The sequence below is a fragment of the Saccostrea echinata genome, unplaced genomic scaffold, assembly GCF_033153115.1.
Source record: "Saccostrea echinata isolate AGI-Se365-2 ecotype Australia unplaced genomic scaffold, CSIRO_AGI_Sech_v1 ptg000047l, whole genome shotgun sequence".
Lineage (NCBI taxonomy): Eukaryota > Metazoa > Mollusca > Bivalvia > Ostreida > Ostreidae > Saccostrea > Saccostrea echinata.
This window is the reverse complement of record NW_026889796.1, coordinates 13703103-13730650: the sequence shown is the minus strand read 5'-3', so window position 1 is coordinate 13730650 and position 27548 is coordinate 13703103. Positions and strand designations below refer to the sequence as shown.

The following is a 27548-nucleotide window of genomic DNA, read 5'->3' as shown; positions in this document are numbered from 1 at the left end:
TTTGGGGGGGGGGGGGGGCTTCATATCTAGGAGTCAGTGTTTTAAAAAATATATAGTGCATTTTTCGAAACATGATAAAGTTTACTCCACCCTAAGACTATAACCAAGAGGTCATAAATTTTACAGTTTTGGTAAAAGACTTATTGTTCATTGTGATCATGCATATTGCCCCTACGATGTCCACGAGTGTAAAGATAATTTTTAAAGATGCAATACATTTTTAGTATAAGAACAACTAAGCCCACTTAGCCCCACCCTAGAGCCTGAACCAAGCAACTAAGGTTATGAATTTTACATCATTGGTAAAGGACTCCACTCACAATAAATGCTTAATATCAGAAAAGGCTTCAGCGATTCCAGAGAAAAAGCTTAGAAAATGTTCAGAAGGTTATCACCGACGCACGATGAAAACAGATAACAATAGAGCCCCTGGGTGACTCAGGTGAACCTTCAATATGGAAATTTCAGAATTGATAATTTTTAGCTGTTTCACCTCTGTTTCATATATTAGCTTCGTTCGTTTTATGTTGACCTCTTTCTGAAAAAATTTCAAGTTCAAGCAAGATCAGAATCATGACTGAAATTAGTTCCATGGGAGTTCTTGCTTTAAGTTCCTCATACAGCAATCAGATTCACTGTTTTGGGATAGATTCCTGCTCGTATTTTTATATTCACTATGCTTTCTTGTATTTTCTCTATCCTTTGTGTATGCTAATGCTGAGCACATAAGGAATTCTTGCTTTAAAAGTTTCCCTTATGCGAGGAATTGAATCAAATTATCTAAAATTTAAACAACAATCCTACATAATGTATCGTATGAATACATTTTCAAAATACTCAAGTAGTTTTGTTTTGTGTTAGTTCATGTTTTTATCCAAGAACGAAAGGATTTTTTGTATATTTTTACTTTTCAAATAAAACTATATTTTTCTCCAAAACGTTGAAGGTGACTCAGACCTTTGGACTACTAGCAGAGCCATAAATAACATTTATTATATCTCTGTACTTTAAGGATTTGAAACATTTTTGGCACTTTCATTAATCAATGCTCTTATGTTATCTGTTTGACAAAAAAAATTGTTCGTGGCGAGAGAAATAAAGCTGCACGCACAAGTAACTTGCTTTATCGAACAATTCTTTAATTCTTAAAGCATACATTGAATGGGGATCAAAATAAAGACAATTGATACAGAAAATATAAGACATGCAAACACCACATTCATTTTGGGGGTTTTTTCCCGCTATCTTGCATTGCTTTCTTTGTATTTTGCTTTGTTATCATGCATGTTAACATGTAGTCAATCAACTATGACGAGTGGAGTAACAAAAGGCTTAGATAGGAAACAAGAGGCCCATGGGCCACATCGCTCACCTGAGTAACTTTGGCCATGCTGTTCATTACCAGACTTCCCCCCTTGTAATACCTATTGTGGCCCCACCCTCCCCCCAGGGGCCATGATTTGAACAATTTAGAATCTACACTACCCCTGGATGCTTCCACATAAGTTTCAGTTTTTCTGGTCCAGTGGTTCTTGAGAAGATTTTTAAAGATTTTTCCTATATATTTCAATGTAAAACTTGGGATTCCCCCTATTGTGGCCCCGCCCTATCCCCTGGGTCATGATTTGAACAATTTAGAGTGTACACTACTTGAGGATGCTTCCACATAAGTTTCAGCTTTTCTGGCTCAGTGGTTCTTGAGAAGAAGATTTTTCCTATATATATTTCAATGTTAAACTTGGATTCCCTATTGTGGCCCTGCCCTACCCCCGGGGGTCATGATTTGAACAATTTAGAATCTACACTACCCCAGGATGCTTCCACATAAGTTTCAGCTTTTCTGGCTCAGTGGTTCTTGAGAAGATTTTTAAAGATTTTCCCTATATATTTCAATGTAAAACTTGTATTTCCTATTGTGGCCCCGCCCTACCCCCGGGGGTCATGATTTGAACAATTTAGAATCTACACTACCCCAGGATGCTTCCACATAAGTTTCAGCTTTTCTGGCTCAGTGGTTCTTGAGAAGAAGATTTTTAAAGATTTTTCCTATATATTTCAATGTAAAACTTGTATTTCCTATTGTGGCCCCGCCCTACCCCCGGGGGTCATGATTTTTACAATTTAGAATCTACACTACCCCAGGATGCTTCCACATAAGTTTCAGCTTTTCTGGCTCAGTGGTTCTTGAGAAGAAGATTTTTAAAGATTTTTCCTATATATTTCAATGTAAAACTTGAATTCCCTATTGTGGCCCCGCCCTACCCCCAGGGGTCATGATTTGAACAATTTAGAATCTACACTACCCCAGGATGCTTCCACATAAGTTTCAGCTTTTCTGGCTCAGTGGTTCTTGAGAAGAAGATTTTTTAAAGATTTTTCCTATATATTTCAATGTAAAACTTGTATTTCCTATTGTGGCCCCGCCCTACCCCCGGGGGTCATGATTTGAACAATTTAGAATCTACACTACCCCAGGATGCTTCCACATAAGTTTCAGGTTTTTTGGCTCAGTGGTTCTTGAGAAGAAGATTTTTAAAGATTTTTCCTATATATTTCAATGTAAAACTTGAATTCCCTATTGTGGCCCCGCCCTACCCCCGGGGGTCATGATTTTTACAATTTAGAATCTACACTACCCCAGGATGCTTCCACATAAGTTTCAGCTTTTCTGGCTCAGTGGTTCTTGAGAAGAAGATTTTTAAAGATTTTTCCTATATATTTCAATGTAAAACTTGGATTCCCTTTTGTGGCCCCGCCCTACCCCCGGGGGTCATGATTTTTACAATTTAGAATCTACACTACCCCAGGATGCTTCCACATAAGTTTCAGCCTTTCTGGCTCAGTGGTTCTTGAGAAGAAGATTTTTAAAGATTTTTCCTATATATTTCAATGTAAAACTTGGATTCCCTATTGTGGCCCCGCCCTACCCCCGGGGGTCATGATTTTTACAATTTAGAATCTACACTATCCCAGGATGCTTCCACATAAGTTTCAGCTTTTCTGGCCCAGTGGTTCTTGAGAAGAAGATTTTTTAATGACCCCACCCTATTTTTGTCTTTTCTTGATTATCTCCCCTTGTAAGGGGACTTGGCCCTTTATTTTAACAATTTAAACTCCCCTTCCCCCAAGGATACTTTGTACCAAGTTTGGTTAAAATTGGCCCAGTGGTTCTTGAGAAGAAGTTGAAAATGTGAAAAGTTTACAGACGGACGGACGGACAGACGGACAGACGGACGGACGGACGACGGACAACGGGTGATCAGAAAAGCTCACTTGAGCTTTCAGCTCAGGTGAGCTAATAAGAAGGGATATCCAAGGTAGCCGGATACATATGTTTTTTGTTGTTTCCTATTTTGTTCCTCTCTCTCTCTCTCTCTCTCTCTCTCTCTTGTTGCTGCTTTTTGTTTTTTATTTGGGTTATTTAGGTTTTTTGTTTGTTTGTTTTTAATTTTATTCATTATATTGTTTTGTTGTTGTTGTTGTTGTTGTTGTTGTTTTTGTTTTTGTTTTGTTTTTTTGGTAATGAATAAAATTTTCTGATAGAAAATAAACATGAAAATTAAATTCAAACACGTTCAACACATTAAAATACCATTCGGGGCAAAATTTTCTACAAATCTTTCTGAAGAGGAAAATTTACCAAACCTATTGATGTATCAGATATAGGGTTTATAGCTCTTTGCAGAGGGCCATATTTCCAGGAGAAAAAGACATTACCAGACAGTTTGATCTTTTTGATGGTTTTATTTGAAGTATTGTCTATCGTGATATGTACGTCAACACTTTCTCCGTGGTAGTATTTCTGAAAAAGATAAACCAAAAAAATACACCTCAGTTATACGACTTCAGGGCCCAGGATCATGAAACATCTTAAGCTTAAGTCAAAATCTTTATGTTACACTAAATTTTTGTAGGGGTCAAGTAGTATAAAGTCAAAATGTTTTTCAATATTGCTTTACAAAATTGTTGTTATCTGCAAATTTAGAGATTAAATTAGTTATTAATAAACATTTTGCAAGCGATTGAAAAATTGACTTAAGTCTAAGTCTGTTTCGTGATCCTGGGACCAGAACTACTAGTTCTTTTCATATTACAGTGGTTGGAGGGCCCTTGACAGGCTTCAAGTCGTTCTTAACTCTGTTTACCATGCAAAAATGGTTAAATATTTCTTGTGTATCAAGCTTAATTATCTTTCATATTAGCTTAAAGTAACTATTACTGTTCTCGTGCTTTTGAAATTTTGTCTGACTACACTGAAATATTGTACATTTTTTGTAAAAAAAATGGTCATTTTCGATGCTTTTAACAAAAACAAAATATATATGTTTCAGTACTATTAGTGGTATACAGCCATAAGAATTCCTAAAAATAGTTTACCAACACAATTCCGTGCTTGTAAATATCTAGAATTGCTTCAGTCATTATAAAGAGAGAATTTATATGATTTGTAATTTAAAAAAGTACTTACTTCCTTCAACAACGAGGCCTCCAGCTTGATCCCATTTTTGTTAAGTTCAGCCTTCGGTGGAGGGGCTCTTACATCGCTAGGAGCGTAGGTCAGTTTACGTATGGCCATCCTTACTGTCGTTCTTAAAATTGTTTTACAATATATTAACATATGAATCTGGAATATTTTGTACATGGTCACTCTTGAAATAAGAAAACAAGTGACAAATATGTTATAAAATATTTAACGGGAGAAAAGAGGAAATATTTTTAACTTTGGAGTTGTGAATTAACTGGTAGGAGGTATATACAAAAATACAAGATGAAAACTCATCATGTTAATGAATTTGTTTTTACGATACCTTAAACCATCTATTATCAACGACAATTTTCATTCGCATTTAGCAGTTTGAAATCTATCTGCGACGATTAATTTTCAATTTATTCACACCCAAGGATCGCTTTTCATGAAATATTCCACATGAATACATAATGAAAAAAATATTTGGCAGAGATACACATGATAAAAAGTCGCAGATTTTTTCGCTCCCGAATTAAAGTTGGTTTACAGTACCTCCACTAAAGACACCATAATTTACAATATCTTATTTCATTACTCACAGTCTTTCTGGTTTGTCATCCAGGCTTTCTGCAAGGTGTGTTTTCAATTGGTAGTCAACACCACACGGCTAGATTAGAAGAGACATTAATGAAGCATTTTAAAGCAAAATCAACACCTTCCTCATCTTTACTTATATTAAATTATGTGATATATAGGTGCAATAGTTTCAAATGCTTTTAATTTGACAATGAAAGGATAGATCATGTCTTTTATGTAACCCAACCTGAGGCCTGGACCCTGGACTCAGGGGGCAATTGATTTTACTATATTTGTAAAAGGGTAAGTATTCAATGTATTTATGTAAATAGAAATATTTTGCGTCTAGTTTGCCTGTTAGATGTTAATGAGTGAAAAATATTTAAAAGTTTTATTTCATATTTAACCAATTTCTCCACACCCAAAAGTCTGAACCATGGACCTATCTCTTTTACATTTTTGGTGGAGGGATTATGCAAACAGACTAAATGCCAGCTAGATGTCCAGAACAGTATGCCTACTAGATGTCCAGAAGTACAGAAAAAGTTTTTAGCTCGATATCTAGGAATTAAAATACGGTAAAATAAAGTTTCTATTACTAACAATAGGTCAAAATTTGCAGCCCTCCACCGGCAAGTGGTGGCGTCTCCATATGAGTGAAAAATTCTCGAGAGAGACGTAAATCAACAAACAAACAAAAAAAGAAACTTGAGCTAACTTAGCCCTACTCATGATTCTGAACCCAGGGCAAATAAATTTCAAAGTTTAAGGACTTATTGCTTCTTATAATCCTGTCAACTATTTGACGGCTTGGTTAAGAGTAAAGCAAGATAAGTTTGTAGTTTACAATAGCTTTTATTGTTTTGGTCCCACCCTGCAGGCCCCAGGGAGGCAGAGAGACCATGGAATTTAAATATAATTCCCCTCACCTATAGATGCTATACACCAAAAGTTGTTGAAATTGGTTCAGCCTATCCAGAGAAAAAGCTGAAATTTCTAAAAGGTTTATTGTCGACGAACGATGACGGACAAAAATCAGATAGCAATAGGTCGCCTGAGTGGCTCAAGTGAACCTAAATAGAAAATGAAATTGTCAGAGTAGATATTTTTTTTGGAATCTGTTATACCTCTGTTACACATAGCTTCGTGTTTTTATTTTATGTTAACTTCTTTCTGAAACAATGTCAAGTTCATTGTAAGTTTAGGATCGTGACTGAAAATTAGCTTAACAGATACCATGGGAGTTCTTGCTTTAAGTTCTTCAATCAGCAATCAGATTCACTGTTTTTGGATAGTTTCGTGCTCGCAAAGAAACAGGTTTGTCATTTTCCATGGAGATATTGGAAGTCAAACAACATTAAAAAATTTAATTTAAAAAAAATCCCTGTAGAGATCTTTAGTTATTTTCATACCAGAAAAGATTTATTGGAGGAAACATCTGAAACTTGCATTTACTAGACTCAATGGGTTTTGCTGAATTTTCTGTCAAAGATGTTTCTTTTTTTGTAAACTTTCAGAGTGTAATTTGCAATAATCGATAGTGCAAGAGCGAAAGTAATGATGTGTTTACTCTACAATAGTGAGAGAGAGAAGCACTTTAAGATTCTATTACTAACAATATACATCTGCTGAAATAGGTCAGAAAACGACCTGATTTTAAACGTCTTGGAAACTGGTGGTTTGCTCAGTCCTTGTTCATTAATACATAACTGAGACATACATTAGAGAAGTTTTACTCTGTATTCATCTTAAATAAAGAATTTTTTTTTAACCATCATTTTAAAAAAAATATGAAAGTTTTTTTTCTTCATTTTTTCTATTCACATTGTGGTTGCTTTTTTAAAAAAATATTTTATGATTTTTTTTTTGACCTGTTGGAAAAATCTAAATATTAAAAATATCATTGAGGTTTAAGTCAAATATTTAGCGACTGAACGGGGAGGTTGCATACATATGGACTTTTAAAAGTACAGCATAAACGAAATGGTCTTATAAATCATAAAACCTTTTGTCAATATTCATTTCATACATGTATGAAGACGTCTATACTATTTTTATTGCTATTTCATTTTTATTTGATTGATTGATCAAGTAGGATCCGGCATTTATTGCGACGATTTGAGAATAAGAATGTTTTGAGAACCATAATGAACTTTTTTTTGATGATATGAAAGTGAATGAGGCATTGTACGTTTTTGAGCTCATGGCAGTTTGCACAAATAATTTTTTTGAATGTATTTCAACGTCTGAACATGTAAACGGATATCATCTCCAACATCATAAGGATAGAAATGGCTTTGTTTGCGAATTGAATATCTCATAGCAATCAATATGAGTTCAGAGTAATAATGTTTTTCTGATACTAAAAGAAATCTCCATATCTCCACGTACAAATTTGAGCATTCTTATCCAAATAAATTTTGATCTTAGATTTTTTTTTCTAGAAAATATTCTTACTGTAATCATAAACTATATACGTTGAACAGAAGCTACTTTTTAACGATGTTTGGTGCAACAGCGGGCACAATCTTGCCAGATACTCGGGAAAAATAAAATGGGCAAGACTTCAGGGTAATGACGAATTTAGGGCCTCCGACGATGTATAATGGGGAAATACTCCATAAATACGAGAGATAATCTATAATTAATAAATCACTGCGTTTTTCTTTGTGAAATTATCAGCTTCAATTATTCTTCTGAAAATTTGCCACGAATGATATATTACAATGACTACTGCTTCATTTTACCCCATTTTGTGTTAGCAAATTGTCATGATAAAAGAAAAATATCATTCACTGAGCAAAGAGACCTTCTTCCTTCACATAACTATTTCTGCCAGACAGATAAAGAAGAGTGATGATACATAAATATATTTTTCCTTAATTCTACACAATGATTCTCAGAAAAAAGTAGCAAGTCGTTTGTCTACAAGCATTAAGAAAACTATATCTTGTAGCTGTATTTGAGAGTAATTTTACGTCTAGAGAAAAACAAGAAAAAGACCGCCGAATTACTAGTAGTATACATCAAAGTAAGAAAATTGTTGTTTATCACGCCAGATTTCGCAGGCAACATTTCACCTCATTATGATGTTCCGTACTTTGAATTCGCTCCCGTTTATCTTTGTGTGATTTAAATAAAGAGTCTCTATTCAGATGCATTTAAAAATAAACCACTCCACCAAGACTGTTTTTGAATTTCAGTACTAAATGAAATGTTTTCCTATTTAAAATGCCTATTTTAAAACTTGTTCTCCAAGGATTTGAATAAAGAGAAATGGAATAAGACAAAAATTTTGTAGTACACATTATCAGTGTATTAGTATTTTGTGGTATGAATGTTTAATTTAATATGTCTTGATAGTTTTACACTAATATACATCATAAGGTTTATGTCATAAAGTGAGGAATAATACAATAATACCTAAGCCTCAGTTTTCATCAACTTTAGTGATGCTAGTCAACAACGTTGCACCGTTAAAAAAGATCTAATTTGAAGATTGTTGTTTCCATGATGTTATTATTTAAACTTTTTTGAAAATCTACCTCGATCTTTCATGTTTATAGATGCTCAAAAATGCCCTCACAGGTATTTGCTTATAAGATAACGCTCAGTATCGAAATACGGAGTGTGGGAAACGAATATTTTAAGACCTATATCAGGTCATGTGATATACATGCATCACGTGATAAATATATTACGTCTCTCACCTTACCATCCTCTCCAGGTGTTTGCTGTAACGTGACGGAACTTGGAGTGTTTGGGGGAATCTATATAATGAAGACAATCAGTAAAAACAATTATTAAGATACAATTTATTATCTGGTATTTTAATGCTTGGAACCACACAACTCCCTAGTTATAATTTCTAGAAGTGAAAACCATGTTGAGAAAAATTACCTGGTTTTGATGTTCTACTGGGGTAATTGCTATACGACATAAAATCACTTCAGCTATTAATTCGAAGTGGACATAAAATAAAAATCACTTTCAGCAACCATCATGATTTCTTTGATGTTCAGTAATTGGTTTTATATAATTCAAAAATTCTTAAATGGTGAATTATTTGTCAAGATGGAGTAACGAACTAAACTCTTGTTTCGTGTATTTGTCAATATATCATTTGAATTCAGTTGTAGTTAAAACAACCTGTTTGTGAAATTCAAATGACCCCAAGCGTGGTCCGGACAAATTTGACTTCGGCCCTGTCAAAATATTCCAGTTTAGGATAATGACAGATCCTATGACTGCAATCTCTATCATTGTTCCTAAGATGGTAATGTGTCGCTATAACAAGATAAATTATGGAGCGGACAAGAATTTCATGTTGTCTTGACCTTTCTAAGACCATGAGTCAGAGAACACATTCCCTTACTCAAAGTTAACATTTGAACTATGTTTGCAATATCCATGGTAGTGCTACTAGTATTTACTTCAAAGGTTATGAGCAAGGTTTAAGCTGAGGCCAGGCAGAACCAAGAATAACTGAAGAAAATACGCACACACAAATATTTGTCCAAGAACTCACCATTAATTTGTAAGCTTACATAAATAATGATTTGAACCAGTCTTATAAATGTAACAACAAACTATTATAAATTTCTCGACTTTATAAATCAAACACGCAAATCACCATAAGAGATAACACGTGATGCTTTTCACTGTCTGGCTAATTAAACTATTGGGACCTAATTTTATTGCATGTTAAGGTATGGAACAGCTGTGTCTTTTGCAAATTATTTCATGAAAAAATATTGTGATTAAAATGATAGAAAGCAGTTTCATGCGATATCAGCATTACGTCTTCATTATTTTAATTACCTCGAAGAAGAAAGGATATGCATTGGGTCCTAGTATGGATAGTAACCGCTCTTGCAATGGCGTCAGTGGCTTCTGCTGTTCCACAACTGGCGGATACACCTGTATGGTGGCGATAAATAAATCCTTCCGAAAGGATAGACCAATGATATCCAGGTCTTCTCTGCCGTATCGAAACGCCCCGAGAACTTGAACAAATACCTTCTTCTGGTCTTTAACACATTCTGGGTCCACTAAAACTACGCCATCTACATGTAATTATAATATATTATTGTATAGTCTATTTATAGTCTCTATATGATCTATACAAATGCAAACAGTTCATAACACTACATATTCACTGGTTTTGAAGCCGTATTCACCGGAGGGTCGGTGCACGTGCAGTGGCATTGTGACGTCACAATCAAAACCTCAAACAACGTTGTAAACAATGGTTGCAACGGCCGGGGCCAGCTGTTTATCTGAGCAGGAAAAACATTAGCCAAGCCTATCGCAGGATTATTTTCTAAACATTACGACGTCTTACAAACAGCAAAAGGAAAACACGGAAGTTATAATTTGTAATCTGAACATTTTTTTAATTTTTCTACGACAGAAGTTCGTAAATTGAAGTGGTATCATCATGCAGCCTTCAATGTCTTATTTATTCAAATCCGGACTATATAATAAAACAATTATGGACTCTTTCGGTGGTGAATATGGTTTGTTATTCACCAGAAAAATATCAATATTGACCTCGGCTTCGCCTCGGTCAATATTGATATTTTTCTGGTGAATAACAAACCATATTCACCACCGAAAGAGTCCATAATTGTATAATGTTCAATGTAGAGAAATGTACATACGAAGATCAAGCTATATTTATTTATATACGTTTAAGGATATCCGATCCTCAGCCAGGAAGGATAACTCTTAAATTTATTATTTTATTTAAAAAGTCTCAAAACGAAGCTTGTAATTGAGATCTTTTCGTGCAACAATTTTCATTTTATCCATCCCAATATGATTCAAGGTTCTTTGAAGTCTTAGAAACAGTCTTGTAAAAAGTTGACATTTGTACCCCATAAAAGAAATTAATTAATTCATTTTTAGAGAAATCGAATTTCCTTTAATCTAGCATTAGATACCAATGCTAATTAGCGTGATATGAAATTAGACGTGATCTGTGATGTATAGCAATGATAGCATAAACTTTTTACACTATGTACCATATAAAAATTGAAATAAATAGAAGAACTAAAATACTCTATAAGCATAAAAAGATGCAATTCTCTCCAAATGCCTGGATACCTATATTTTGTTATCCTAAAATATATTTGTTGATCAATTTTTAATTAGAAAATGCATAGCTCGTTGAAAATGTATTTGAAATTTGATAATTTTTCCCTATGTAATATGATTAACTATAATGATGAACTTTGAAGAAATACCATAAGTTAATTCACGTTACTCTTTGATATCAGAGACTTTTTGTGAGCATTTTCCAATACTAGAAGCTGATTTTCAGAACCTGAGGATCGGACTACCCTAAATGTACGAAAAGTGTTCGTTTATGTTTGAAAAGGAATTCTCCGTGCTTATTTTCCTAAAAAGGGAATTTAGTTTATATAAAAAATAAAAATGAAACGTGTGTTAACCAATGGCATATAAAACAGGCAAACTATATTAAAATGTTTTAAAAACGTAAGCTTATCAAATATTTCAAGTATATCACCGTCACATCTTTGAAACATATGTTGAACAAATTTTCATATTAAACATCAGCTACACTATTCAAATCTACTGGCAAATATACAACACGTGGGTTGGTTGTTTTTTTTACAGTACACATACGTTTGAAACCTATAATGAACATACATGAACCTTCATTACCTGCCCGTCATGAACCTTGTCATTAACTGCCCGTCATGGACCCTGCCATTACTTACCCATGAACTATCCATAATGAACCTTGCTGTTAACTATCCTGTCATTAAACTTTTGAACTATCCCTCAACTACCCATCATGAACCTTGCTGTTAACTATCCTGTAATTAACCTTGCCATGAACTACCCATCATAAACGTTGCCATTAACTGCTTGTCATAAACGTTGCCATTAACTACCCGACATGTACGTTGCCATTATCAACTCTTTATGAATGTAACCACCAACTAACCGTCATAAATCCTACAAAAACTACCAGAATAAAAATATGTGATTTAAGGTGACCAAATCAATTAAAAGTGAAGTGCCCTTAAAAAAATTTAATATAAGAACTAATAATTGTTTTCAGTTTAATTACTTTCAGGCGTAGTCCCAAATGTTGCTTTCGTATTTAGTACAGTTAATAAAGTTTTTTCATATTAATCCTATGTTCAAAATGCACCTCAATTTACTTATATTGTTTTTATAATTAAAATTAAAAAAAAATAGACATTTATTTCCATGTATAAAAACATATTTCTTTTCCATAATCTATTCTATTCCTTCAGCATGTATTTATGTATTCCCTAATACACATTGACGTTAGATATTGATCTTCATATTTATTTAATTTCCGTCAATTCAGAATTTCTTATACTTATCTTTATTTCCATTGTGATAAACTTTTTTTATGAAAAAAATCAATGTCATTTGATTGAAAAACCCTCAATCTCTGTTTTAAAGAATAATTGGCTCTCCACTTTATCAGAGCCTCAAAGAGCCTAATCCGTATTGACAAGGAATATGTTGTCAAAATTCCGTTAAAACACGCAGCATAGTCCTGCTTTTCCTCTTTTATCCCTTTGTCACGTTGTGGAGTCACGTCTTATCTTAGACTGTGTTACAGAACAATGAAACAATTTAAAACAAAGTTTTCAGAGGATATCAAGAAATGTTTAATAATATTTAAAGAAATGTTTCGCTGGAGCGTTTTTAATCAAGTCCCATTACATAGAAGAAGAAAAAAAAATTGCATTTTGCGAACGATTTTTGTTACAAATATATGTTTTTAAAGCAGCTTCAAAATGTGTATTTTCGAGTCACGACATTTACCTCCTGGCAAAACCGATACAACCCCGTCATAAAGTACTACTTTCTATATATTACAAGTTAAACATTTTTCGTCAATAAAAGCAGAAAATATCGAATTAAAATGAATGATATTAGCATAAAATTCGTATTAATATTACTCGCTATAATATACCCAATTGCAGTTTTAACATATAATCATTTTGAAAATTATTTTTAAGATGTGTTTTATCTCAGAACAAAATGCTCTTTTGAAATAAGTTCTTTTCTGGAAGGGAATATCTCACGATCACCGGGAAATTCCTGATTAAGATTGCTCATACATAAAATAAAGGCAAAACCTATAAGCATTAATGTAAACAATGTTATACTTTTAGCTATTATGATCTGTTCTATTGCTAGTAATTGCAAAGCGTTGTATTGGAATAATTTCAAGCTGATCTTGGAATTATCAGTCTTAAAGGGGCTACAAATTCTGATACTCGCAGAGATATTAAATGCATACCACACATAAAACTGCCTAGATAATGCCCTAATGTTAGCGTTTATTGCTACTCATTAAAACATGTCAATACAGATATATATTAGGAAAACACTTAGCGTTGTCCATAAGCACTAAATAAACCCTCTTTAGTGCTAGAGATTTTCAAATCGATAGTATTCATATGAAAAAAGAAGTTGCAGTTCATTACAATTTAACTTTATTAACATTCATTAGTGATTGATAATATGAAATGCAAGTCTGTATAAAACTTTAGTAAAAATAAAAAGATAGGATAGTGCTTTATTTAATTAAGATTTATTTTCTTTCAATGCATAAGATATTTTAATGATTATCTTCTTATCTACATACGATTACAAACATTTACATTGTTTACGCACAAATAACCTTTTCTATAGCAAAGATAGAGCGCTCACTCCGTGATCGGAAGGTCGTATGCAACTGGCCTAAGTCGATAAAAAATAGATAGCAACTGTTCCTTCGCCAAGCGCTCGGCCCTTTGAAGTGAAAGTTGCGGGGTCCTTCGGATGAGACCTTAAAAACAGAAGCCCCGAATCACGGTAGGCGTTGGCACGATAAAGAACCCTCACTACTCAATGGCCCTGAGTGCTGAGTAAAGGTCTAAATGTGAAGCCCTTCACCGGTATATGGTAACGTCTCTATTTGAGTAAAACAACATACTTAAAACAACATAGAATCAATCAATCAAGCAAAGAAATATACTTCTTGAACTTTATATCCTTTGTACTAGGAAAAGTGGTCCGATTATCTATTCATGTTCTTCTCCCAACTTTATTGTCCTGCTGGCCACGTCAATACTGATGACGTTAATATAGATAACAATGAGGACCTTAAATCGCTTATTTTAAAAGTGCCAAAGTTTAGGGAACCCCGATCATTCAACTGGCGACAAGATTTCACAAATATTATAATGTCTGTCTAAGATGCCAGGCGATGGGGTCAAATGTATCAAATATGAAAGCGAAGACCTCAGAATGGATTAAAACTAAAGGGTGTATTTTGAAACCTCGAGGTGAACGGCTGAGAGGCAATATGAAAACCATCAACCCTTCTGTTTTCAGTAATTCAGCACTGACTAAAGAATTACATAGATGACATGCATGTTCAGTGCGCACTGATCCCAGCTGACAAAGTATGTAACAACATAGTCTCCTTTGTTCATAAGGCTCATTATTACAGTTTTATTTTAGAAGAACTCAGATTTAATTCTACAAGTTGCAATCCAACCTAACTCATATTTCCCTTTCTAAGGATGAAATTCTTAAAAAAACAAGTTCAAAACATTTTAAATATTTCCAGCAACCAAATTGAATTCTATTTACAATACCTATACTGGATTCTAAAACGTCGTAAAAATCCTTACAAAGATACGTAGTGGGTTTTAGTAAATGTTTCCAAGCCCTTCTTTCTTCCTCACGAAAATATTAACAACATGTACAGTGAAGGAGAAACTTCATTAGTAATATTAGTGCACAATAACATATTCAAGAAGTGATGTTAATCAAATGTGGATAGTTAAAAACTGCAAGGAACGATAAATTCAAAAATTTGTTTTAACAAATCGAATTCGTTTAAACGAATTCGACAATACGCTATATAGATTTATAAATATTTTTGATAGCTCCTAAATGAGCATCCGTGTAATACATATGGACCTATTTTGCATTAGACAATCGGTAAAATCTGGGAAAATGCAGCCATGGTTCAACAACAAACAACTGTGTCAAAATTCACCATCAATAGTTAGCACTTCTCATGCAGCTTATACAGTAAAACTTGTCTAATCCGGCGACCAGTGGTTCCAAAATTTTTGGCCGGATTAGGCAACATCCGGATTGGAGAAAATTGAACCGTTATAGCAAGTTAAAAATTACATAGATATAAACAAAGAGTGCATGGTAAATAAATACTTGATCATTGGTGTCATTTGAGAAAAATCGTCTATTTCCGTTTGTTTTGAACTCTATTTGTTCTTCAGAATTTTCATTTCTGTTTAAGTTTTTTATTCAGTATCGAAATATAATATCTCTTGATCATTTATCAAATTTGAAAATCGTTTAATGTTTTAAACAACTCCAAAACCTAATCGTAGCTGTAAATATTATTTTGTTAGGGACAGATTCCTAATTAATTTCTTTCTTTTAAAATTAATATGTTTGAATATTTAGACACTGTATAAGTTATTTCAAATGTCATACATGTAATGAATATTGAACCAAAATCTTCTGTCGCTATGGTCGTTGTAAACTAGCGACACAAAGGGAAGTAATTCGAATTGCACGTCGTGCACGCGAAACGAAAGTAGAAAGGAGGTCATGAATAAGTCTCCAAGATTTTCTACAGACATGCTACATATAACCATCACTATCACTCATTCTTATGCGAGTTTCCCCGCCTTACTTGAGCCATTTTTTTTATCATGTTTGTTAAAATCTAAACTGTCGATACAGGATAGATCATAAACGGAACAATAATTACCCCACGCGAGACTTCTATAATCCCAGTGTATTGCCATTGAATTTTAAGTTTAATCTATGAAATATGTGGAGATAACGAACAGTACTGAGCTCAAACGTCCATTAAACATTACAAAATAGGAGCAAAGCAAACACGGACCTCTAAGACATCAGAGGTGGGATCAGGTGCCATGGAGGAGTGAGCATCCCCTGTCGACCGGTCATACCCGCCGTGTGATCCTTGTCATGATCGGGAAATAATGGAAAAATCCGTCGAAAAATTCAGTGTGTAAATAATGGCCTATCAATTAGTATGAAAAAAGTCAGTCAGTATTTGACTTAATGATAGATTGTATTTGCAGACAAGGTTATTGTATCGACCATAGAACTTAGAAAATGATGACTTTAAACGAGATTGCTGATATTCTTGTTTTATAAACTTGTTTGTCAATAACTTACCTGGTTTTAGAAATTGTTCATACGTAGAGCATGCTTTGGTGTATCGAATCAACTGAGAGATATAAACCCCGTATGCAGGAGATAAGGGTATATTGCTGCATAAGTAAGGGAAGTTGACGATTGAAAAGTTAAAGTCATCACGTTTATCATAAAGCGTTGTTGTTAAATTACCATTACCATTTCTAATAAAATATCCATCAGTCATTATTGTGAAAATTAGATTACAATTTTGTCATTAAAGTTAGTGAACTAAAAAGAAATGTAATATGTAGGTCACAAGATGGTGGCTTTGACTTATAACAATAAGCGGTAAATTTAAATCTTAACGAAAAACAACATATCTCTCAACCAAAATCTCGTATAATCACATACTAGTACAATGCAAATACTAGTAGAATGTTTAGGAAATATTGTTCATATCCCAAATTGTTCATCGCAGCTCTGTTAAGGCTGCATAAAGGGGGCGGGGCCTAATTTATACGGGAAAAGTTTACTGTGACATCACACAAATATAGCAATTCCTCACAATAACAGAAAATGAAATAATTTGCGAATCTAAACTGCATAAGAGTAATGAACTACATCAAAACTTACCACTGCATTCATTTTTGTCGCTAGTTAAATCCCACACAGCAAGATATAAAGAAGTCACTGATCGCAATGCACTTGTCGACATGACGTCATCATGGTAAAGTTTGACGCATTTTATGTGCAGTGAGAGGCGGATCAAGTAATTTTTCACAGTGAAAAATGTTTTTTATTATCAAACAGAATATTATTTGCAAATCTTAGGTAGACCATTAATACAAATCTGAAACGTTTGTTTAGTGTCATTATTTAAAAAATATCGAGAGAATGTATTGAATTAATTCTATCGTGTTTTTGTCTACAGGGTGTGCATGTTCACGCCGAGGTGCCTCATTGAATCGCCTTTTCGCAAGGGCAGACACTTAATAGATCTTGACCATTTTTTGAATACACATAACGGACTTATTCCTTAACTTGAAAAGTGCTGCTGCTTTCCTAAAATCGATAGCATAATTTAATAAATACACATGTACATAAAATACTTGGTAAAGGTCACACATATTTCGACATTAGTCAGATTACTTGAAATTTAAACTAATAAAATGCGAATTCTATTTAAAGCAGCAGCACTTTCCATAAACTACAAGTTATGTAGAAACAATCTATTACTTTAATTTTAACTAGGGTATGCCCTTGCGATATTGAAATTTGTTTGTGACCTACATACAGTACATATTACATGCATTTATCACGTGACTATCAAATAACGTGACCAAACCAAATTCAGTACAGAGCGGGGTATACAATGTTATTTCAAAGAATGTTAAAGTCATAAGATAATATAGTACCTTTACAAATATAAATTCAGTTTAAAAAGGTATGTATTTATGCACGTTTATATTCTGTTGATTTCTTTGAAGTACGCCATAACAGTGCTGCGATTTGCGTGGACATTTGTGTTTAACAATCACATCTTTGTTCCTAATAGGATTTTCCTCTCTCCATCTCATTTTCTAAATACTTTTTACAGATTCGTATAAATTGTTTATCATGAGAAAGACAAGGAACCATTAATATTAATAACACATTGAGTTTCTTATCGCACGCTTTCAAATATGTTAAGACAATCCAATTTTTCTATAAAAATAATTATAGTTATCCCTAACAAAGAAAATAAATGGGCTTTAACCAATTATTAAATGGATTTTACATTTCCAAAACATACATGTACAACAAATCTCTTATTAGTCAGTTAATGGAAACACCATTAGGAATAGAGAGACCATTGACTTCCTTCAAATCAAAGTGCATAAGTTTTTTTCTTATTGTGACCTAAAAATACTGTTAAAAATTATAACTAAACAAACAAATACATTGCTTCTAGAAGAGTCTGGTTTCTGAGTTCATAACTATGCCGTCGGTTGCAAAAAATAAAGATTTCCAGCAGAGGTTTCCATTGAACTTATTTAATTCATTTCGATCCTTCAAAAAGTAGGAAAATTCGTTTTAGGAGAACAGATGCCTTTTCACCCCGATTTCATTTCAGTCTGTACATGTAACTTTGAAATATAATACATGTATATATCAGTATTAGCTGCAAACACATGTATTTTAGATACAGTTTCTTCTTAGAAGGTTTTAGTCGGTTTTAGTCGACCACGGTAGTCTTGTCGTAGGGCTTTCGCTTCGTGATGGGGAGGTCAGGGATCGATTTTCGTTCGCCGCGCTGCGTCAAATCTAAGACGTGAACATAGGTAGTGAATATTCCTTCGCCAAGTGCCCGGCATTAAAAGTGAAAATCGTGAGGTTTTTTCCGGATGAGAACTAAAGATCGAGGACCCCTGCCACGGTAGGCTTTGGCAAAGAACCCTCACTTATCAATGGTCCTGAGTGCCGAGTAAATGTCTAAACTTGAAGCCCTTCATCAGCATACGTTGACATCTCTATATGAGTTAAACAACACACAATCATTTTTTTCACAAATCCTAGGATACATCCTTGTGAATTTGTTAAATAGATTACGATAGGGTGAGAAAACCGTGAACTCAGCACACGAGGAAAATGAATATTAAGATACTGCACGACAACAAAGCTGGTTTAAAATAAAACGTGTATGGACTCACCAATGGGATCGACGTGGGTCAAGTAGTCCAGAAAATCCCTCTTTCCAAGAAAAACTGTAACCTGTCGGGAAAATCTTATTAAGAACCATTTTTCCACAGAGTTTACAATGCAGATATAAGATGCCCGATTTTAATTGCATTGACAGCAGTTCTTAATTTAATTAACGTGTAAAGAAATAATAAAGACAAGTGTAAGGCAAAAATTACTTACTTTTCCATTCAAGCTACTCTTCTTGAAAATTCTGGAAGAGAAATGAAAAGACATTGATTAATCGAAATATTGAAGAATTAAAAACGATACTGTTTAACGCTTTGTATATTTAGGATCAGAATCGAAATTAAACACAGAAAACTCTTTATTCCAAATTTAAAACATAGACTTGATTATAAGATTTAAACATCAGTATAAAATAACCCGGAAGTAAATTCTCTCAATAGATAGAAACATCATACAGTGCATATATTTAAAAAAAAAAAAAAAAAAAAAGAATAGTCTCCTTTTTTAAATTAATTCTGAGAATGTGCCGATGTCTTTTCATATCTAGGTAAATGAGGTGCTGTTCTGGAGATGGAAAAAGATTCAAATTGTATTGTGGGATAGTGTTTTTAATTTTAATTCTAAAATCTCATGTAAATTTAAACCATAAATTCTCAATTTGGTATGTTATTTTCGTAATCATCAAGAGATCTTCCATTTTAATTTAACTATACAAGCTTTTATTTTTGCCATTCAACAAAAATGATGTTTGAAGGGCATGTCATATAACCTTTATTGACGATAAAATAAATATATTTTCAAACGAGAAAAACTCGAGTTGCGATTTGATATTTGCTTTTGATTCTTGCTCGCTTTTCGTGATTAAGAGAATCGTGCTTTTGAATGCTAGGATGCTATAATTCTGGGTGATAAAGTGAAAGGAAAACATATCATACAGACAAAATAATCGTTAAAAATGAAATTAAACATTCTTATTACAAACATCAATAAATTTTCCAAATCATGGCGCCAAATCTACCATGCAGTACGTTTTTATGAAGACGAATTCTCATAAATGTAATGTATATATCAATCTAGAAAAAATATTTCATTTAGTAAAATTTGGTAATTATTTGCAAACATACGTGGTTATGGCCAAAGTGATAGCAAGAGTTGTCATGAATTATTCACGACTTGATTATAATCCTTAATTGAAAAATTGTGTAACCCAAAATTATCATTCTATAGATACAATACCATTCCATCACAGAATGAGCTGGAAATGTAATTACATCAAAATTTTTATATGCTAGCATCTAATAACCAAATGAAAGCTAGATTTCTTTAAGTGTTTGATGTATATTAAGACATTAAATAAATTCACGCAGCAATCTTTCTCCCTCTCCGTGTTAATCAACATTAGTTGTCTGCAAATGAAAGCTTGATTAATTCGGCTACTTTGGACGCGCATGCTGTACTTTGAAACTTAAGCAAGTTGTATTTTTCTATATTTATCATTTCTTGGTGTTGACTACTGCATGGAAAGTACAAAATATTTTTCTATAGCTCCAAATGAGACAATTTCTCAAAGACAGAAAAGCTGAACCTACAGAAGATAAAAACATATTGCGATGTATTTCACAAAAAAAATGATATGAGCCATTTTCAGTTTAACGGATAAGTTGAATGATTAATTGATATGCAAAAACATGCCTATTTAATTGTGTAATTACCTGGATTGTGAAAACACATCTAATGCCTCTCTTATTTGATCAACACGTAATCAGTTAAGCTTAATATGAAAATAAGTTTAAGAAACACTTTATGTTAACAAATAAGTTCTTGTTACTTTCATAATTTTTACACTTGAAAACGTGTTACAAGTACTCTTTACTAGTATTTTCTCTTCCCTTTTAAATTTTCGTAGAATGGGCTCATAATGTCTCAATTCTTATAATGTATTGTATGATTGTTTAAAGACGACGTGTTCGTGTATTTAACTATGTCGTTTTAAATCATATTTTCAACTTTTATCCGTAGCCACCAATTTTTAAATTTTTAAATTATAGTGCTGATATTTTCTTTTACAAAATAATATACTGCTCACTATCATCTATGGTTTCGTATGGGGTTTTTCCCCTTTGTTTTTACTTTTTTTTTTTTTTTTTTTTTTTTTTTTTGATTGTTTGTTTGTTTGTTTGTTTTAGTTATTTATTTATTTATTTTGGACATATTATATTTATGAAATAAAAATTGTTTTGCCTACTGCCATTTCAAGTTTCGAATGTAAATTACAGTTGTCATACAACATTATTTATCTGTCAGTTTTCTTATTAATTTATTGGTGATGATTTCTCAGAAGCTAGATTTAAATCATTTCCAATACTACAGTATTGTGAGGAAGAGACAAATCTTTTTCAATTACTGAAACTAGCCCAAAGTTCGTCAGTAGGATGAAATACTTCTTCTAATGGGGCATCCAACAATACTTCAAAATTAAAGGTTCATTCTTAAGAAAACATGCATCCTAGAAAGTGTTAAACGTTGATTATTTCTTATATATTAACATACTAGAAAAAAATGCTGAAAGCAAATCATTTCTTTTTCATAAAAAAAAAACATTATTTTTATCTTCTTTTAGGTATAGGTACCATTTGTTAGACCTTTGCTTTTATACTAAATTTGACTACGAAATATTCCGTCTACCTGATAAACACATAGGTCTCGACGGATGTGACAGGTCAACAGGGGATGCTTACTCCTCCTAGGCACCTGAATCCACCTTCTGAATTTCCAGGGGTCCGTGTTTTTATTGCCTTGTTCACATATTTGTATTGTTTGTAGTTTGGGTTTTTTTTTAAGATCGGTCAGTGTTCGTTATCTTTTTCATAACTTCAGATTATAGCTAAAGGACGCCTATAATACATATAGGAATGTCTTAAGTTTGCTAAACCTTCTTATTCCTGCCTTGACTTGTCAATTTTTTTGCAAATCACATAATGTGTATTGAATTGAACAGCAAAGAATACTGGATTAAAAAATACAATATAAATTAAAAACAAAACAAAACAAAACTAAACAAAAAAAAACTTCATTATTGCTCTTTGCCTCAGGGTTTATGATTCTTTCTTGATTCTTATATACCATCAATATGATACCATCATACACCATTACTGAGGATTTCTTTAAATTTTAATCTAATTTTAAATTTTTTATACATTTTATTTTTTAACTTTATTGATTTATTTATTTATATTTATTTTATTTTATTTATCATTTTTATCCTTTAAAGATATACGCAGCGCAGTTTTGAACTTTATTTTCTAATTCCCTGAAATAACAATTCTAAAATTGGTGGACCTTTGTGCGAAATTATGATGTCTGACAATGCTGTATACCTCCTTTGAATCAGATTTTGAGGAAATGTCAGCAAAAACCATATCTTTGTTAATTTTTCTAATATCTTTTCAAAACGCCTGCTAATGTATGCTGATTTTTATTTTTAATAAGAACCTCCAATGATACTATAATTTTAAATCTGAAAGAATATTTTGGAAAAGTATTAGTGGGGAAAGATACTTGTAAAATACATGTACGTTGAATATGACCTTAAAGCTCAAACGTTTTCACATTCAGTTCTGAAGAATGGATGTTGCGCAATTCTGAAGCATGGAGGTTGTATGACGTGCAACTTTGAAGCAAAGATGTTTCATGACATACAGCATTTAAGCATGAGTATTTTTTTACTCTATCCATAGTGTATATGCAGTAGTTTACTTCATATATTGGTCTTGGTTACTTTCACATTTTCTACGAATACATTACATGCGCGTCTATTTTCTCTTCGTGTGTCATTTGCTTTTTTTGTCATCTTCATTATTCACTGGTGAAATTAATTTCGTTGTATAGTGTAATCATTATCTAATTATGTACACGAAAGTAACAGAAACCTGCCACAAAAATAAAACTATATGCAATATATACTTAAAAAGCATAAATTTTGTAAACCTCCCTAAATGTTGAACGAGGCTCTTCAATAAATGCGCCTTCTCTTTCTTAAGATGAGACATGATTGAGACCAGCTAATATGCATGAATTCCTATGTGTAATATTTTTTTCTTGAAAATTCACAGAAAAAAATATTACGCTACTATTTACTATAGTCGAAGAAGAATTATAACGATTTTTTGTCGGTTAATTAGAATAATTAACACTAGAAACTGTTAAAATAGAATAGAGAAACAATTCCGTATTTACTTTGTGAACTTTACTGATAAAACCTGGTAAAATGGTTTAGATAAATAATGGCATTATTACGAGTTTTAGAAGATATAAGTTTTCGAAAAAATATCCGATGATCTTTCAGATATGCAAATCTTTGAGAAAAACTAGATTCTATCCATACTTAAAACCTAAAAATATTAATTAACACCCGATTCGAAGTTCATACTAATATACAGCAGTTAAAGTATTCGTTTTAAAATTTTTTTTTTTAAAAACTTCAAGAAAAAAATATTTTGTATCAAGAAGTTATCACTGAAATGGAATTTACTGTTTAAAAATGTGACAGACTTTGTTTTGATGAAAATGTTGATGACCTACGATAATATCGTTTCTTAGTAATTCTCGACGTTATATATGTGATACATTTATTAAGCGCTCATTGTAAGAAGCACACACATTTACACTGATCGATACAAACATCTATAGAAACTTAAATGACCTAACGAAGAGCACTATAAACTGGACAAATAAATTGGTCAGCTTGACACGTAAAGCATAGGCTTTGAAAATAAAGCTATAATGATGTAGTCAATAAGTACATGTAACAGTTAAGGATAAATAACACAAACAAAAATCGATGCATGTATATTTTAAGAAATTGTAAGTATTCTTTAGCTTTGGTGTTCATATTTGAGACTATATGCCATTTTCTGTATAAATCTAAACAAATTCTTGCATACATTTTATGACATTATTACAAAATCTTACAAAATTTCTAAATTTGCTCTGGTAAAAATTATTCAAATTATCTATATGAACATAAATCTATCAGACTTATTGCTGATTTCTGAAAAAAAAAACCTGTGTTTGTGTTTTTTATCCTTAAGGGAATATTTTTTCCCCTCAAATATGTCTCTACACCGCTCAACTGCACAAAACAGAAAATATCATCAAAAGGAATCAAGATACCTGTTCATATTGGTTGTTATTGACAAGCAGAAAGACCAGATTAAAATAACTTGCGATTGCTCGAAAATACTAGCATAAGCATATTTTAATATATAGCGAGAGAAAATTAAATTATATTTTATGTTTACCCTTCCTCGGTCTTTGAGATGTAGATAGTCTGGAAGTTGCGTAACAGCCAAACCACTCATGGACAAATTAGTTTTAAAGAAAGACAGAATGAAACAACCACAGTAATGACCAAATTAACATCCCGAAATGTTTCCAGTTAATGTCACTCTCGGGAAACTAGGAATGGAAACCCGGCTTCACTCTCACCTCAGAAAACACGTCTTTGTATTGCACATAGCAATGTTTCTAAACTCAAGTGTACGTACTTATTTAAGAAATGTATGAAGTTGAATATTTTAAAAAGGAGAGAGACAAACAGCAAAGTACTGTGTGAGAAATAAAGATCTATGATTCATGGGTTTGCAAGACTTTTCAAGGCAAGAGATTTCAAGCAAGTCTTCTTAGATAAAAACGGAGAATTAGAACATACAAGATATTTTGAAGCCGATCATTGTTGACAAATATCAAGAATATTTTAAAATAGTCATGAGACTGTGAAACTGGTCAACACACAGATCAAAATGTGCGGAGCTGCAACGTCAAGATGCTTAGACATCTCTCTATCGGTCAACATGGAATATATTAAATGAATGTCTTTAATACAACTGTTTCCAATGTAAACAGAGAGTAATGTAGGAACAGAAATCCACCATTAAAATAATTTTTCTATACATGTATATTATCTTAAATGGGTACGGACATGCAGATTTTATTCTAATTAATCGGTTTTTGTGTTTCAGCATCTTCCACAACAATTTCATTTAAAAGAAAACATATAGCGAGTGAAATGTGCTCAGTGGAGCATATCAAAAAGGAATTTACATACTGATTAATCTTGAACGCTTCCAAAATCCATAAATGGGTCATGAAATTTATTTCTCTGTATGATAAATTATGTATTGTCATTGTAAAGTTAACACGACTGGAAAGCGCAAAATCAATATTGTCTCTAAAAATTCATATTTAATGTCAGATAATTGGATTAGCCATTTACGATCTCCAACATCAACATGGCTGTTATTTGATAAAGTTTCAAAAAATAATGCATCACATATCACCAAAAATATACTAATTTAAGAAGACACTATCGATCAAAACAAAGCCATTTCTAGTTCAGTCCTGTCTATAATGGCCAAAGTCACACCAAAGAAAACCCTGCACAAATTTTAAGTAAACTAAATTAATTTGTCCTCAAGCAGCTCTTCTTTGTAATTGCTATGCATTGAATAAAATGTTTCGTTTCCCTCCAAATAATAATATATGTATTAGGTCAAGACTCACTTGAAGTGATAATGTTTTCGCAAATTGATCTTAACACGCTTAATGGAAACACTTTTCATTTTCGTCATGTATAACGTTTAATGAGTTGTCGCACTCCAAAACCGTGAATTATACAGCTTTTATTTTACTGTTTAAAGCACCAATCTTTCTTTTTCCTCATTATATCAAGAAAAGTTCAATTGTATTTTTTAATATGTATTGCTTTTACAGTTTGATGTTTCTTCTGTGTCTCCAAGTGATTATTTGACAAAAATTATAGTATGCAGATCAACATTAAGAGTCCATTTTAAGTGACATCTTTTTTGGGTGATTTGCGGCATCAACTCTTCATAATCTTTGCAAGGCAAACATGTTTAGATTTGAATACGATATTGTCAATGACACTAACGCAATAGTCACACTAGAGATTTAATGGTAAAGACAGGTTGACAATTCTGGGTCATTTAAACCCTAACCCATTTCCTTTCATCTGTCACTGACTTCCACTATTGTTTATAAATCTTGGCATATATATTTATTTGACAACGTTCACAACTTCTAAGAAACGGAATGAAAATTATATGCAATAAAAGATGAAATGAGGATGCATTAGTGTATTTTGAAATAAACGATTGAATGAAGATCGAGTGCTTAATGACTATTTGAAAGTTTAGGAAATTAACTTTTCAAATCCTTCTTTTGTTATAATTTTTCATATCAATTTTTTGAGGCAACAATGATAGGAAAGATATATAAGTGAACACTTCATCCCGATAAAAAAAAATAATAAAGAGAAAAATTGGAAATAAAAAGAGCTCTTCTTCTGCAGGTCACAAACCGTCTAAATTATCAGTTACATTTCTTTCTGACACCATAAAGAGAAATGTCAAGATTCAGGCATAAAAAAATTGTATAAAAGGTTGGAAACTATATGTATCCAAGCATGTAGGAAATTAAGCCATGGTATTTGTAGCAAGTGACAGCTTAACAAATATACAGCTTATGAATGATTTCAAAAGTGCAACTTATATTAACCACAGTCATTGCCAACAAAGGTAGCAATAATCTGCTGTTATTTTAATACATAGTGAAAACTTACATAGAACTTACGTACCTGGTTGTATTGCGCCTGCGCATGTCTTGATTTTGCTCATAGTCATTTTGGTCATTTTCGTATACTCTGAAATTTGTTGTCTCTCATTTGAATAAACTATTGTCTGTCAGCATCTAATTCTCCATTTTTTTAAGTACTTTACGGAGTTTAGGTGAAAAGTTCAAGCAGGAAAAATAAAACTGCGACAAAAATGAAGCTGTATAAAGTGTACACTCGCAAAAGCTTTTTTTTCCTTTAAATTTCTAACTTAATATGAAAAGTGTGATTTAGGGAGGGATAAAAAGATTTTTTTTAAGTGAAGAAAAAAATCATCACCCACTTACCTACAGACGTCTAAAGAATCCTTGTTTTCTTCTTTGGGCATGTCTTAATAGTTTCACAAAAAATAGCCAACTGGGAATCAAAAAGCAGCCCAAGCCAAAAAATGCACAATAAATAGTGGATTCTAGATTCAATCAAATCAAAAGTTGTTGATTATCAAGTAAGTCAAGATAATGCCATCTGAGCTAATTATTAACACAATTTCTCAGATGCCATTACTTAAGACAGTGTGCTGGAATATAGCGATGTCACGCATCTGATGGTAAAAATATCGGGATTTTCTCTTTATACGAGTTGGAACGATCGAATGCCAATTAAGAAATAGCCTCAGATCAGCGACTGATCAATGAAGGCTCAGATTTTTCTACCTATAAAGTATAATATTTTAGATAATTAGAAAATTAATTACCAATTCATTTTATATGTATAATTACTAGCTTCGGGCATGATCTTTTTTTTAAAATAGTAAACCAAATAACTCAGCCAGTATCCGTAAGAAAAGATTTAGCAATATTCATAATTTCTAACTAATGATGATCAATTTTTTTCAATATTTTTTTTAGCCAAACAAGACAACTTCTGAAAAAATACTTTTTCCCCGCTTAATTTTGATTTCTTTGCTGCCACTTA

The 27548-nt window shown here is 32.5% G+C and overlaps 1 protein-coding gene across 1 annotated transcript in view; it reads right to left on the bottom strand.

Moving 5' to 3' along the window:
- The window catches only part of LOC133202341 (beta-arrestin-1-like), a 31563-nt gene extending 4421 nt beyond the window's left edge, over positions 1–27142 (bottom strand). The window contains exons 1-8 of the mRNA XM_061338145.1: positions 26921–27142; positions 19157–19187; positions 18946–19006; positions 9866–10110; positions 8755–8814; positions 5068–5135; positions 4469–4589; positions 3718–3802 (exon numbers count right to left, since the gene is read on the bottom strand). Coding sequence (XP_061194129.1) covers positions 3718–3802; positions 4469–4589; positions 5068–5135; positions 8755–8814; positions 9866–10110; positions 18946–19006; positions 19157–19187; positions 26921–26961 — 712 coding nt within the window. The 5' untranslated portion in view covers positions 26962–27142. The remainder of the gene's footprint in view (positions 1–3717; positions 3803–4468; positions 4590–5067; positions 5136–8754; positions 8815–9865; positions 10111–18945; positions 19007–19156; positions 19188–26920) is intronic.
- Between the last annotated feature and the right edge of the window lie 406 nt (positions 27143–27548).